Below are 14,493 nucleotides of genomic sequence, written 5' to 3'. Positions count from 1 at the left end.
AACTTCTAGACTTTAGAGGTGATAGGAGCTATTTGGTGGGTTTTAATCAGGGGAGGGGTATGATTTGATTCCTGCTTTTGATAGACCATTCCAAGTGTGCTGTGAAGGATGGATTCTAGAAGGCCAAAAGCGGAACAGAAAGATGGGTTAGGCCGTTCTATAGACCCTTTGAGTGATGATGAGGTTTTGGAGTCGGTATAATGTAGGGGTCAGCAATTGGGACCCTGGGATTGGACCACCTGGATTTGAGTCCTGTCCTGTTCGCTCATGAGATGTTTGACTCAGGCAGATTAAATTCTGGGTGCTTCAGTTTCCTCTTTTTAAAAAATGGGGCCATACTCTGGTTTCTCTTCAGATCGCATGAATCTTTTGCCTTTTTAAAAAATGGGGCCAACAATTATGACAAGCTCAGGGCCATTGTGAGGATCACATTATGACTGTACACAAAGGTGCCTAAAGCGGTACCTGATGGATGGTAAATACATGGTGAGTAGCTCTTACTTTATGGTCTGGATGGTGGTACCACACCAAGCGGCAGGAAGTTGGAGTGTCAGAAGTTACCTAGGCATGACCTAGTAGCCCAGAGAACACCGATCAGCCCCCACATTCCTCTGGAAGACTTAGAACGGATGTGTTCTTCAAGTTTAATCCACCAGGCCGCGGCCAGTCTGTCTAACCGTGACGGTGGGAGACGGGCATGAAGGAACCAACCGCTGGTCATCCTTGAAACTCGCTGTAGGCGTCGTTCCAGACCCTTCTCCCATCGGGCCTTCCTAAGGAAAACAGTCACATCCTGATTAAATGATCATTCTGATTCTGCCTGCACTAGTCCCTCTCGTGGAAGGTGCTTGTTACTAGTGGAATGATGAAAAAGGAGGCTGCAGATGATGGAGAAGAAGACATGATACATGCCGGTTACTACATTCTAGAAAGTTGGCTTTCCTCTCTTGCAGAAATCCTTGGAACTTGCGTTTCATTTTTCCACGTGGATGAGAATAAAATTTCCCTTTTCTGTCCCTCGATGTCCAGCTCGGTCACCACCCAAGCTTAATGAGATACCCGTTCACAGCTGCACATCTCCACTCTATAGTTTAGGCAGATGTGTCACTGATAAATTGTTAAGAGATCCTTGGAGAAATGCATTTTTTTTTTCCTCCATCAGTTTCCTGTGAAACAATAATTGTAAGTCCTTGATGTAGGATTTTCCAACCTGTATGGTACAGCAACATCCGATAACTAGATATGATTAAATCAGTTTTCTTAGCTAATTTTTGAAGTTGTTTAATACACTCTCTTATTTCTCACAGCAAAATTATGAGATAGTCAGGGTCGCTGTTTTTTTCTCTATTTTGGGTTAAGACACTGAAGGTCTGAGAGGTTAAACAACTTTCCCGGGGTGGTGTAGTTAGTACCATCGACACAGGGGTTCCTAGTCCTCATCAGTGCGGTGGGTTGAAAGGAGCAAGCAGTCTCATTGGCCTGGATATGAATTCTCACTGTGTCATTGAATTAGTTGAGGGATCTTTCACACACCACTGAATTACCCTGAACCTATTTCTTTATAAAATATGGATGATCAGCTACTGGAGGTTGTTCTGGAGACGAGCAGAAGTAGATCAAGCATCTGACACAGTGCCCAGTCACTAATATATATGCAAGAATTTATCATCACCCCCCTCTGTAATATGATTTATATTTAATGTAATATCACCCACTACATTAATGTAATGCAACACAAGCTATTAAATATGCCAAAGATTGTCTCCATCCCATCTGCTGTTTTGGAAGTCTGCTTTAACTCTTCTTTATTACATAGATACTTATCCTAGAAACATTCCGGTTTATCTTTTGAGACCTAGAAATAAAAATATCAATTAAGCAACACTGTAGGCTAATTGGGAAGAAGTAGCCTGGATCTGAGAGGGTGTTCTGGGTTTTAATTCTGCTTTCTAGCTGATTAATTTTATAACCTTGGGCACTGTCACTATTAACTTCTCTTACCCATGAAATCCTACCTGGAAGACTATTTGGATATCATAGGGGTTCTTATTTACTTAAAAATGAATGATGTGATCAGACCTGGGAGCTCCTGTTTTGTGCTTAGTGAATAGCCTAGTAGACCTTTCCTTCCATGGACTGCTTCCTTCTTGGCCTGTATCCACACCTCAGCCGGGGATTTGATAAAGGACAGAGGGGATTTTTACCCTCCAGCATGTAGTAAATATTCTGTTTATCATTTTGGATTTGAACTAATGCTTATTAAGGAGGTAAATTCTCTTTAGGTTTCATATTTATCTGATCATATACCCTGGGAATTTCCTTTTTTTTTTTTTTTTTTTTCTCTAAAGATTTTATTTATTTGTCAGAAAGAGAGAGCTCAAGCAGGGGAAGTGGCAGGCAGAGGGAGAAGCAGGCTCCCTTCTGAGCAAGGAGCCTGATGCAGGACTCAAACCCAGGACCCAGGGATCATGACCTGAGCTGAAGGCAGATGCTTAACTGACTGAACCACCCAGGTGTCCCTGAGAATTTCCTTTTTAACCTCAAAATTCTCTGAGTACATCTTCTCCGTAATGATACTGATCTTTCTTTTGTATTGGAGTATTTATAAGTGACTTTTTAAAGCTGCTACACTAAGTAATACCTCTTATTAATACAGAATCTTATGATAGATATGAAAGTCATAACCTCAATACTTAAAATAGCATAAAAGTTTATAAGGTATTTATTTAAAAAGCCGGTAGAGTACGTACCACTACCAGTTCCCAGATGATTTGCTACTAGAAAATAAGCTAAGATAAAGAGTAAGTGGCTAATTTCTTTTATTTTGCTTTTACAAACTAAGAGACAGTAGTTGCATATTTCTGTAACTCTTCACATATTTGACTGTCAGCCATGTGTTAGCCGCCAGTGTAGGTGCTGTGGATGGTACCTGTCCTTGGGGAGCTTCTAGTCTGTCTGCGAGTTTATTAAATAAAGGTTAGGGGGGAAAGACGTATGTGACAATTAGGTGTAGATAAAATATGCAAGTTCCAAGTAATGTATGTAGAGAGGACTGCTTTTAGGAAATCCTATCTACAAATTCATTATGTAAATAAATTTCTAAATGTGTGAATGTCGGTATAACCAAAATTTAAGCTTTCAAAATCTGTTTTGTCTTTATTTATGAAATTATGTATTCATGAGATTTTTCTTGAAGAATCTAGACCATTTTTCACTCCCTGAATCTTAATCACCTTTGTGGGAAAACTCTAGAATATTTATAAGTTCTTTCTGTTGTTTTTTTCTGGCAGGTTTTTTTGCAGTGCTCTGGATTCTGCCGACTGTGTATCGGTGGAAGCAGGCAGCCAGCCCCTAGAGGAAGGCGCTGTCACGGAGAAAGAGACCAGTCTAAGTGAGTCAGTTTGCGTAGATGGCCAGAAGCCGGCTGGGTTGGACGTAGCTCGTAGCTCAGGTGATCCGACTGCAGGCAATGGAGCCGTGACTGACAGTGAGTCTCAGTCTTCTGAGACCAGCAGGTTCACCAGGACCATTTCACCACCCACTCTGGGCACACTCAGAAATTGTTTTAGTTGGTCTGGGAGTCTTGGAGACTTTTCACGAACTCCAAGCCCTTCGCCAAGCTCTTCTCCACGCACAGCATTGCAGCAGTTCCAGAGACAGGCTGACCCCCGTGCGGCCCCGCCTGGCCGGAGGGAAGTGTCCCATGTGTCTCAGTTAAAGAGCGATGGGTCAGGTGATGAAGAGCCTCCCTTATGGCCAGTGGGGTCCTCTCCACAGTCTCAGGAAAGCGCAGAATTATTGCCACACAATTTGAATGCATCAAAACTTTCTCAGCCTTCTAGTAAGGATTCGGATTCAGAGGTAAGTCACGTTATGAAGCCTTTGTTTTCAAATCCATGTGTAAGAGGAAATAGGGTGTTAATCAGATAATTGGGGAAATGTTGCCCAAGTTTTAGAAATAATTGGCGGTCTTAATTTTTTATTCTAGATCTTACTTGTAGAAAGTTCACATTCTATCCATCTTAAGGACTTCTCCGAATGTTCATATTTTAAACTCTTGCACATTTAATCTAACCCTGTATTTCCTGAGTCACTGTGTGCTCTGTTGAGAGGTATCTCAAGTTGTGCGCAGTTAAGACGTAAGCAGAATGATACATTATAATAAATTGAGTATTTATTTCCTTAATATACTCTTGAATTCAGATAACATTTGAAACCTTATAAGGAAATGGCCTTATTAATTTGCTGGTGTTCATCTTAAGCTTTAGTACTTAAAAATATGTTTTCATTTACTCCTCTTATTCTTGCTACACTTCCCCTTCTAACAAAACAAAATAGTAGTACTTGTGACTTTGTTACTCTGTTTTAAGTTAATAAAAGCATCCTAACCATTTTTTTCCTTATTTATAAAATATCTTTTAGTCTGATCTAAATCAAAACTTCAAATAAGTACTGCTCATAAGCGCCAGTGACGGTTCTATTTTAAAATGCACGAGAGCTTCCTTTACATCTGAGTCACCTCAGACTTAACAGTATAACATACTTCATTTTATCTTCACCAACTCCAATTACCAAGTTGTAAGAACAATTATAGCCACGGTACTATTTGACAGAATCTTGATAATCCCGAACATTGAGGAGTAATAAATCAGAATAGCTTATATTTATCAAAAGGAAAATATTCTATTCAAGTTCCCAAAGGAAACATGAATTGTACTGGACTCAAACTGAAGAAAAAAGCTAACCTAAAATGTCAGAACAAATTGTTTTCACTTGGAGAAAGCCGAAATCAGTTAATATATTGAATCCAAAATCTGTTCCATGTGGTGTTTGAGTTTTGAAGAGTGGGGACAGCCTTTGAGACTTGGGCTTTTCTTTCTCCTTTCACTTGCTTTGGCTTCAGTTCATCCATACTGGTCCGGAACCCCCTGTTTCTTTTAATATAAGCCCCCATTTTAATACCATCATTTTCATTTTGTGCTTCACACTGCATTTGCTCTTGGCCCCATGCGGGTGCCGCCACAGCCGCTTTGTCTCGAACATCTTTCATAAAAACACCAATTTATGAGAATACAGGTCTGCTGAGCTCTTTCAGGATGTTCTTTTTCCTTTTTCCAGCAGACCTTTTCCTGTCTCACTTTGTAAGCTTTTAGCCATGTGTTGCTGAGAAGCCTTCCTAGCTCACAGGCTGTGGCCTGGGCATGCTGATGGAACTTTCCACATTTCTGAATTCTGGATAACCATTTTTTGTATCTCTCGCCACCAGATGTAGTAAACTCCTGTTAGGATAAATAAATTGTTAATTCTCAAAGAATCAGAACACTAACAGGTGACATAAAATTATATAATCTTTCTTTGATTCAGAAAATGTTTCAGAAAGCCACAATACTATTGGGCTTCATTTTTAACATTAGTTTTTACCGGATGACTCTGTGAAGAAAATATTTCTCTAGTGGAGCCTTCCATTGGTAGTTGACTGTGAAAAGCAACAACCTTAGATTCTATGTATATTGAGTTCATTGACCCTATTTGAGGTAAATTAATCTTAGGACCTTACTCATGACCTTTATTTTAAGAAATTTAACATCTGAAACTAACATATGTCGACTACACTTAAAAAGAAGAAAGAAAAAGAAACAAATGATTTATCCCAGAGTCACCACAGCTGTTAGCTGTGAGTGAGGAATATTGGAGTTTCTGTGAGTTACAAGCCAGTTAATGGAGTTATTTTTCACGTCGGGATTATTTTTTTAAGTATATAATACTGTAAAGAATCACAAGGTAAATTTTTTTTAAATCCTCTTGAAGAATGCAGAAATGTAAAGTCTTCTGAATCTTCATTCATTGTCCTTTTTTATGTGACTTCTGTGGGAAGCCAGATTATTCTGTCTATAGAAAAGCTCTACATGATGGGATAGCCAGAGGTGAGATCTCAAGGTCACTGTGAAAAGTAACTGCATTTGACACAGTATTACTCTACTTCTTCAAAGTAGATCACCCCCCTTTTTTTTTTTTATGTTGAACACGTTACCCAATTAAAAGATGTGGCTATTCTGGTTCAACTTTTTGTAGCTAGTAATTTATGAAAACTATCAGCTGGGCTTGGGTAAACCAGTAACGTTACAGTAGGAGACTTGTCTTACTTGAGTCAGCATTTTGACAGGCTCCTGAAAGGGTTAGGAAAGCCTTCAAATTTAAACAGATCCTTTATTTTATACAATTTCCTTTAGCTAAAGCATCTTGCTAGTTTCTTCGGTGAAACTTGGGGTAAGCTGGCAAACACCGTTTCCACTTTGATTCATTTTCTTTTCATCTACTCCGTGTTTCATACTTTTCTGAGAAATTACATTTTTTATTTATACTGATTTTCTTGTTTCACTTGTTTCGTGTTTTGTTGAATATGGGTTAGTTGTCATAAAGAATCCACAGTCAAAATCTAATTTTTTTTTTAATCTGGGGGAATCTAGGAATCTGACTGCAATATGAAGTCACTTGATAATCAAGGTAATCTGAAATCCAAGCTACGTTTATCTCAGTTTTTGAAAAAAGACACACTTCCAAGAAACAAGGTAAAAACAAACACTTAATTTTTTTTAATTTCAGAAGCAGTGTATGTTTATTACCAGAAACTGAGAAATATCAACAAAATTAAAAATTAAAGTGCCTATATTTTTATTTACAGGAAAAACATCTACTTTCAATCCTATTAGGACCATGTTTATACCTGATTGTAGGTGGTGAAGTTGTGAAACCCTTATCTTCTCTTGCAGGTCTTTTTTCCATGTGCTTCTACAGATTACTTGTAACAACTGAGCAATATGCCATTGTATGAGTTTAGCTAATTCCCTTACGTTTGTTATTTCCCCTAAACATATTTTACTGTAGTAGATAGTACTGCATTCAAGATCTCGTGGATAAATATCTGCATACCATTTTTGATTGTTTCATAGGGATGAATTCCGTGGGCTGGTATTACTGGTCCATACGATTTAAACCTTTGATGTATGTTGCCAAAAGACCTTCTAGAAACTGAATATCCAACAAGCCAGGTTTTTTTTTTTTTAATCAAAATATATAAATATTTCCATGACTACATAGTGAAAGCTCACCAGTTAAAGCATATTTTATGTATTTTATTAAATGTTCTTGCCTGTTAATATGAAAATGCTCGTTTCTAACTCAAAAATGCATAAGAGATACAAACAGTATAAAAGAAAAAGTACAAATGGTTGATTAGTATATAAAAACGTGTGTAACCTCATTAGTAGTCAAATAATGCAAATTAAAATAATGAAATATAATTTCTTACCTCTCAGATTTTCCAAAAATATTTTTAATTTTAATTGTACTCATTTTTATGAGTGTATAGTGAGAAAATAATCACAGCTTGTGTATAAATTGCTCTGCCATTTCAGAAAAGCAGTTTGAATGGGTTTAAGTAATTCAACCCCATAAGTACATTCTAGAACTTGAGTCTAAGGAAATAATGAGAGTTTAAGTACAGGAATACTTATCCTGCATTGGTTACAATAGTGGAAAATTGCAAATAGCCTATCTAAAAATAAAGGAGTGAATTATTAAATACATAATTGGTTTTAGCTCTTAGGTGGTGGGAGTACAGGTGAATTTTTTTTCTTGTTTTCTCATGTTTTTCCATAGTGAACACATTATTTTTCTAACAGCATAAAAACTTTTTTAAAATTTCAGTAAATGGTCTGCATATCCATTTGAAAAAAGATCCCTGTCTCATGCTATATAAATATAAATCCTAAATATATTAAAGATTTAAATGTAGAATATGTAAATATAAGACTCTTTTTAAAATCTTTGCATGCAAAAGGCTTTTTCAGACCTACACTGCCTTGGAAGGGTGTCCATATTATTTTTGAGTAAAGAGGAAGAACATGAAGCAATATGTATAGTGTGGTATTTTTGCTTAAATACTCAAAATACTCATGCAAACTGTATATGTTTATATAATCATAGTAAAAAGTCTGGAAAGATGCCAAAATTATGTGCAGTGACAAATAGGACTGGAGATGTAGAAAGTACTTTCCCCGAAAGAAGTTATGTCGACATTAAACCGTCGTCTTCGTAGTCATCGTCGTCGTCGTCTTCTTCTTCTTATTATTATTGCTCTCAGAGTTTTTGTCAGGGTTTTAAATGTCACTTCTATTTTGGTGAAAACTCCCCAGATGGACCTTCCCTCTTGCTCCCCAATATCCATCTTTAATATCCAAAATTAAACTCACCTTTTTTGTTGTTGCTATACCTCAAACCAGTTCTTCTCAGAACATTTTTTATTTTCATCTGCTACCTAAGATTATATTATTCTCTTTGTCATTTAATTTCAAAATCTTAGGGTCCTTTTTCTTTTTTTTTAAGATTTTATTTATTTATTTGACAGAGAGAGACGCAGCGAGAGAGGGAACACAGGCAGGGGGAGTGGGAGAGGGAGAAGCAGGCTTCCCGCCGAGCAGGGAGCCCTATGTGGAGCTCGATCCCAGGACCCTGGGATCATGACCCAAGCCGAAGGCAGATGCTTAACGACTGAGCCACCCAGGCGCCCCAGGTCCTTTTTCTTTATAACTGCCAGTTCGATCCTTCTGCAGGGGGTAAAGAGAAATAACCCCACATCTGAACCTATCCAAATTCTAATGTTTCTTTCTTTGTCTTGTTTTTCGCTCTCTCCCTTTCCCCCTCACCAACACCCCACCAAGATATCATCTTTCATGTGTGAACGTTCCCGTTCTTTATACCTCCTCTGGCAACTTCATCAATTTGAAAGCCTTGTTCTATATGCCGCACTCTTACTATCCTAAAGAACAACAACAAGACATTGATGGCTCCATATTTCCCACAGGATAAAAATCAACCCTTGGATAGAAAAAGCTAAATGTCAGTAGAGATCTTTTGAAGAACCTATTCAAAACAAAATTCACTTTTGCATGTGAAAAGGAAAACTATCCAATCAAAACATATTAAGTGGAAAAAAAACATTTTTACACACTGCTTATTGGTTACTTTTCTATTTTAATGTGCAGAGAATAGTTTGAAATTAACTAAAGGTCATTGCTTGAACAAAACAGTATTAAAAGGGGCATTTACTCTTCAGGTTCCTGGGCTGTATAAATCTAGTTCTGTGGACAGTCTTTCTACAACCAGGATCAAGCCTCTAGTTCCTGCCCGAGTCAGTGGGCTCAGCAAGAAGCCATCGAGCATCCAGAAGAGGAATCATCATAATGCTGAGAACAGGCCAGGATTACAGATAAAAATCAATGAGCTCTGGAAAAATTTTGGATTTAAAAAGTGAGTTGCCTTGTTACTTACTCTAAGGATAAATTATTTTTTTGTAATTTCTATCACTTTTTCCCAATTCTCTCTGTTTTCAAAGGAGTCAATTTTGTTTTCTCTTATCCTAAGAGAATTATTTTCGTCTATTCTCTTTAGCTGACTCTTTTTAAGTATATTTAACTTCGATGTCTATACCTTCATTTAGTGAAAAGATGACAAATTAAAAAGCTTCAGTTCTTGGTCTGGCGGGGTCTATTGTTAAGCAAGTGACTTTTTCTAGCCTAAGTGTCTTGGCTTCCTTCCTTCCAAGTCTCTCAGGATTGTATTGAAAATAAAGTTGTTTTAGACATGAGGGTAGGAATGTAATGCTCTATCATATTCCTTGATTTAAAGCAATTTGTTCCGCTAAATCATCACATCTGAAATGGGGAAAATCACTGAGCGTATGTGATGATTGTGCCAGATTTCTAATGTATGGGACAAACACTGTTTTTTTTTTAAAGATTTTATTTATTTATCTGACAGAGACAGCGAGAGAGGGAACACAAGCAGGGGGAGTGGGAGAGGGAGAAGCAGGCTTCCCGCCGAGCAGGGAGCCCTATGTGGAGCTCGATCCCAGGACCCTGGGATCATGACCTGAGCCGAAGGCAGACGCTTAACGACTGAGCCACCCAGGCGCCCCAGAACAAACACTGTTTTAAAAGAGCTGACCCTCTGTATATTTACCTTTTTTGAGCCACACAGTACTTCCTTCCATTAAACTACAAAATTAGTCTCAGAGTACTACGATTTATAATTAATTTATTCCCTTGTTCTTCTCAATAAAGCAAATGTGCTAAAAATAGAGGAAGGGAAAGTTACATGCGTGGTGGGATTAAACCTTACTTAATAGAAATGTCACAATCAGATGAGATGATATGAGCAGAAACACTTTGTAAATAGCAAGTGCTGGACACAATTATTTTTATTTTGCATTGTGTGAAGTCTAGGATTAAACCATATAGCAGCAGTTCTCAAATATCTGCCTTCAGGCACCCTTTACACTTAAAAATTACTGAGGGCCCAGAAATATTTTGGTTTATGTGGGGTTATACCTGTCAATATTTAACTGTCTTAGAAATTAAAATGGACATTTTTAAATAACAATGACAAACCCATATTAAAATCAATAGTATATTGTTACAAAAAATAACTTTTCCAAAACCAAAAAAAAAAGTGAAAAGAGTGACTTTTTTATACATTTTTGCAAATCTTAACTGTGGTTTAATAGGACTGAGCTGGATTCTTACATCTGCTTCTGTGTTTGATCTGTTTTGATAGGTTGTCTTGGTTGAAGTGTAGGAAGAAAATCTGGCTCCACACATATTTGTAGTTGGGAAACACATATTTAATAGACTTTTTATTTAGCTGTAAATTTTCTACTTTGTTATTATACCAACATTCAACAAGTGATGGTTTCTCAAAGGTTAGTTACAATATCAGATACGAAACCAAGTCAGCTGACTTTTCATATTCTGTGTTTCATTACAGTCTGTTGGTCCATAGCGCACCTTGAGTGTATCTTTTGCTCATGCATGCATTGGTCATCTAAAAAATGTTGACTTATTGAGTTGTGTTTATCTTCCAAATGTAGACACATTTCATTATACAATATAAAGAAACCACAGTTTTATCAGAAAGTCTTTAAGTATTGAGAAGCTGTCAAGTGGCAGACACAGGTTATCCAAAATTCTGACTTTCACTTGAAAGCTTGAATTTTATAGTTGGCAACAAATCCTGTTAGTTTTTCCTTGGGGGTAACAACCGGCTCTCTTTGTTCATTTTATTTATATTTAATTTTATTTTAAAGATTTTATTTATTTATTTGAGAGAGAGAAAACATGAGCAGGAGGGTAGGGGTAAAAGGAGAAGCAGACCCCCGCCGAGTGGGGAGCCCGATGCAGGACTCGATCCCAGAACCCTGGGATCATAACCTGAGCTGAAGGCAGACGGTTAACTGACTGAGCCACCCAGGTGCCCTCTTTGTTCATTTTAGAGAAGCCCTTTGCCAGATAACTAAATTTGAATAACCATGGTGTGGCACATGCTTTTTCACTTGAGATAACCATCATACTTCACTACCAACAGAAATGCCTCATGCTGTATTTCCCATTTTGTCATATAGTACTAAGAAGTTGAGAGGGTTGAGATTTAATTAAAATTAATGATTTTTACTACTTCCCCAAAACATTCTTAAGTGAGACTAACTTTTCTCTTTTCTTTTAACTGCAAGTACATGTTGCTGGAGAATACAAGTGCTGCTAGTATTTCTTGTGCAGTTTGGGGCTAGTGTCCTGATTTGTGCTGAGTTGCCAGTTGCTTTGATTCAGCTTTGCTTTTGGATCATCAGTACAAATGTCAGCACAGTGGAAAGCAGATAAAGTCTAAATATTATGAAATAGTTTTAATCTTGTAAACCCCCTAAAAGGCTCTTGGAAATTTTTAGGGGCTTGTGAGCCATACTTTGAGAACTGCCACTGAAGAGAAATTGAGGGTACAAAAATATTCCTAAATGCCTTTCAGGAAAAAAAAATAATAATAAATGCCTTTTAGAAAATAAGACTACTTTGTTGACAGGAGATAGAATTACCTGTGTTATCTTCATAATAGGATGAATTTTTATAGACCTGGAGCTCCCTTCCAGCCAAAAAATAAGTTGGGGGGAGGGAGGAGTAAAAGGGCTTAAACCTGACTCAGGCATCACTTAAGTTGGTGCTTAGCCAGACTCGAGAAGGGTGCTAAGGAGAAAGGAACTGAAGTTTCTTTATTGGACTCATTCTGCCTTAGCTAGTACACATTCAGTAGTGGCCTTGCACCTGCCTTGAAAGGTGATTTAGGAAGCAGAAAGGGGAGCTAAGAAGCAAAACTCAAATTTTATTGCGATACTCAGAGGAGACCTGAATGTGTCATATATTAAATTAGGACAAATTGAAAGGTCTTATCCTCTTTATATACCTCTCTTTGGTCTAGGTAGATTATTCTCTATAATTAGTACCCTAAAAACACCAATTCATTTTATTATATTTTGCAGAGATTCTGAAAAGCTGCCTTCTTGTAAGAAGCCAGATCCCCTGTCGCCAGTCAAAGATAACATCCAACTAACTCCAGAAGCAGAAGAGGATATATTTAACAAATCTGAATGCCTGCGTGTTCAGAGAGCAATATTCCAATAAATGCAGACAGCTGGGAGGCTATTGCCTGCAAGAGAATATCAATTTGAAGTGCTGTTTGGGAATGCATCAATTACCAGACTGAAAGATTTATTCATAGACATATGCCATTTTTTAAATAGCGTACATTTTGTATATTAACTATGTAATTATTTCTTTTGTTCAGCTTTTTATATTTTCATAAGAAGCTAAGTAGAGAAATCATTTTAGACAGTTTTTGGAAGTTTTGATGGTTTGGGGCAAGTCCCCTGGAATTGATAAAAGCCTACTCTAAAGATTTCTGTCATGTTGTCAAGTATAAGGATGGTAAATGAAAAGCCACAATTCTGTAATCATTTTTATCCTGGAGGGAATCACTGTATTTCTCAAGCTTTAAATTTTACCCCCTGCCTTTCCTGTCTCTTTCAGGGTTGAATTGAAAATAAAGTTGCTGGCATGGGAGGGGTAGCTGGAAGGGTCAAAGATCACCACCCGCATGGGACAGTGCTCTGTTGTCTCTGAAGGTTTGCTTGGGTTATGGATTGACAGTGAAGGAAAACTGCTTTCAGCCTCCTGTGGAAAGAACTACTTCTATTGTTAATATTCTTAAACTTCAAAATAGCCTGTTTTTCCTACTATGTCGTTTTTAAAGCGTGGACTGAAAATCCCTTAACTAGGGTCTTAGGTGTGATGCAAGATCCTAAAGCGTCAGGGTCTGTGATGTGTACACTCTGCAAAGACATAGGCAGGTACCTGGAAAGAGAACCAGCCATGCCAGTGAATATTGGGAGGGAGGGATGAGAGGAGTGGGGAGGGGGGAGGTAAGGAAGGATGGATCTGGCTGGAGACAAAGGTGTTACCTGAGATACAGAGGATAAAGTAAAGGGATCCAGAGTATTTTAATTTTTAAATAAGACTTGATAGAAGACTCTTGGATGAAGAGAATGGAACAAAAAACATAAATTGTAAGAAACAGCATAAAAATTGTAAAAGAAATAAAAACCAACCTGAAAAAGACCCAAAGAATGCAAGCAAATTCGAGCTCTCTATGAATATTTCCTGTTCTAGAACAAATTAAGAATGTGACTCTAACATTGTCTACAAATGCTTATCTCCTCGCCCACTGAAAATGCCACTTAAATGACAGAAAAGGAATAAAACAGTATAAATCCATAAAGGTTAACAGAGGAAGAGACATCAGGCAAGGAAACAGATGGATAAGTTGTAAGTGATTTAGCAAAAAATGATCAGTTCTGCAGTGGTAGAAGCCAACAGGAAGCAGAGGTTTAGATGGGCTCAGTAAATGGAGACATGCAGCTTCCTCCAAAGCCAGGGGCCCGAGCTGAGTCTGAAAATGGAACTAGCTGAAAACCTTCAAAAATAGTACGGGAGGAGGGGAAGATGGCAGCAGGGCCATAGTTTTCCCGTCTCTGAATCCCCACATAACAGCAACTGGATAACAAAATCAAAAACCTGTGAACAGCAGTACAATAAATTTCGGTGACAGTATCCTTAAATCACAAAATATAAGTGGGTGAAGACAAGCCACCAATAGCCACAATTCCACAAGATGGAAAAGCAGAGAAAGGCAATAGGGCATCGACTGGACCTGAGAACAGAACATTAGAATAGCCATTAAAACACACAGCAAGTGGTGGTGGAGCTGGGAGAGGCTTTCCCATTCCCATCGTGAGTGAGCACAAGGGGCATCGGAAGGAACTGGCTGGTCTGGTCCACGTGAACTATTGGAACTGATCTGCTGAGTTGGCCAAGGTTCCTGGGATGGGGTCCCCCACAGAAGAGAAACTAGTGAGAGGAAAACCAAAATTGAGCAGGACAGAGACAAGAGAAGCAAAGAAGAGGTTGAAATACAAGTAGAAGGAACAGGTCAGCAAGAAATCTCGGCAAAATACTGTCTTTGAACACTAGAAACAATGTTTGGGGCCCCTGGGTGGCTCAGCTGGTTAAACAGCTATCTCTTGATTTTACCTCAGGTCATGATCTCAGGGTC

The 14,493-nt window shown here is 38.0% G+C and overlaps 1 protein-coding gene across 1 annotated transcript in view; it reads left to right on the top strand.

The window, feature by feature from the left end:
- The window catches only part of EXO1 (exonuclease 1), a 35,775-nt gene extending 22,997 nt beyond the window's left edge, over positions 1 to 12,778 (top strand). The window contains exons 11-14 of the mRNA XM_036121627.2: positions 3,291 to 3,861; positions 6,468 to 6,569; positions 9,116 to 9,309; positions 12,365 to 12,778. Of these exons, the coding sequence (XP_035977520.1) occupies positions 3,291 to 3,861; positions 6,468 to 6,569; positions 9,116 to 9,309; positions 12,365 to 12,506 (1,009 nt within the window). The 3' untranslated portion in view covers positions 12,507 to 12,778. The remainder of the gene's footprint in view (positions 1 to 3,290; positions 3,862 to 6,467; positions 6,570 to 9,115; positions 9,310 to 12,364) is intronic.
- Positions 12,779 to 14,493: the final 1,715 nt, after the last annotated feature.

This window comes from Halichoerus grypus, chromosome 7, assembly GCF_964656455.1.
Source record: "Halichoerus grypus chromosome 7, mHalGry1.hap1.1, whole genome shotgun sequence".
Lineage (NCBI taxonomy): Eukaryota > Metazoa > Chordata > Mammalia > Carnivora > Phocidae > Halichoerus > Halichoerus grypus.
This window is presented reverse-complemented; position numbering and strand designations above follow the sequence as displayed.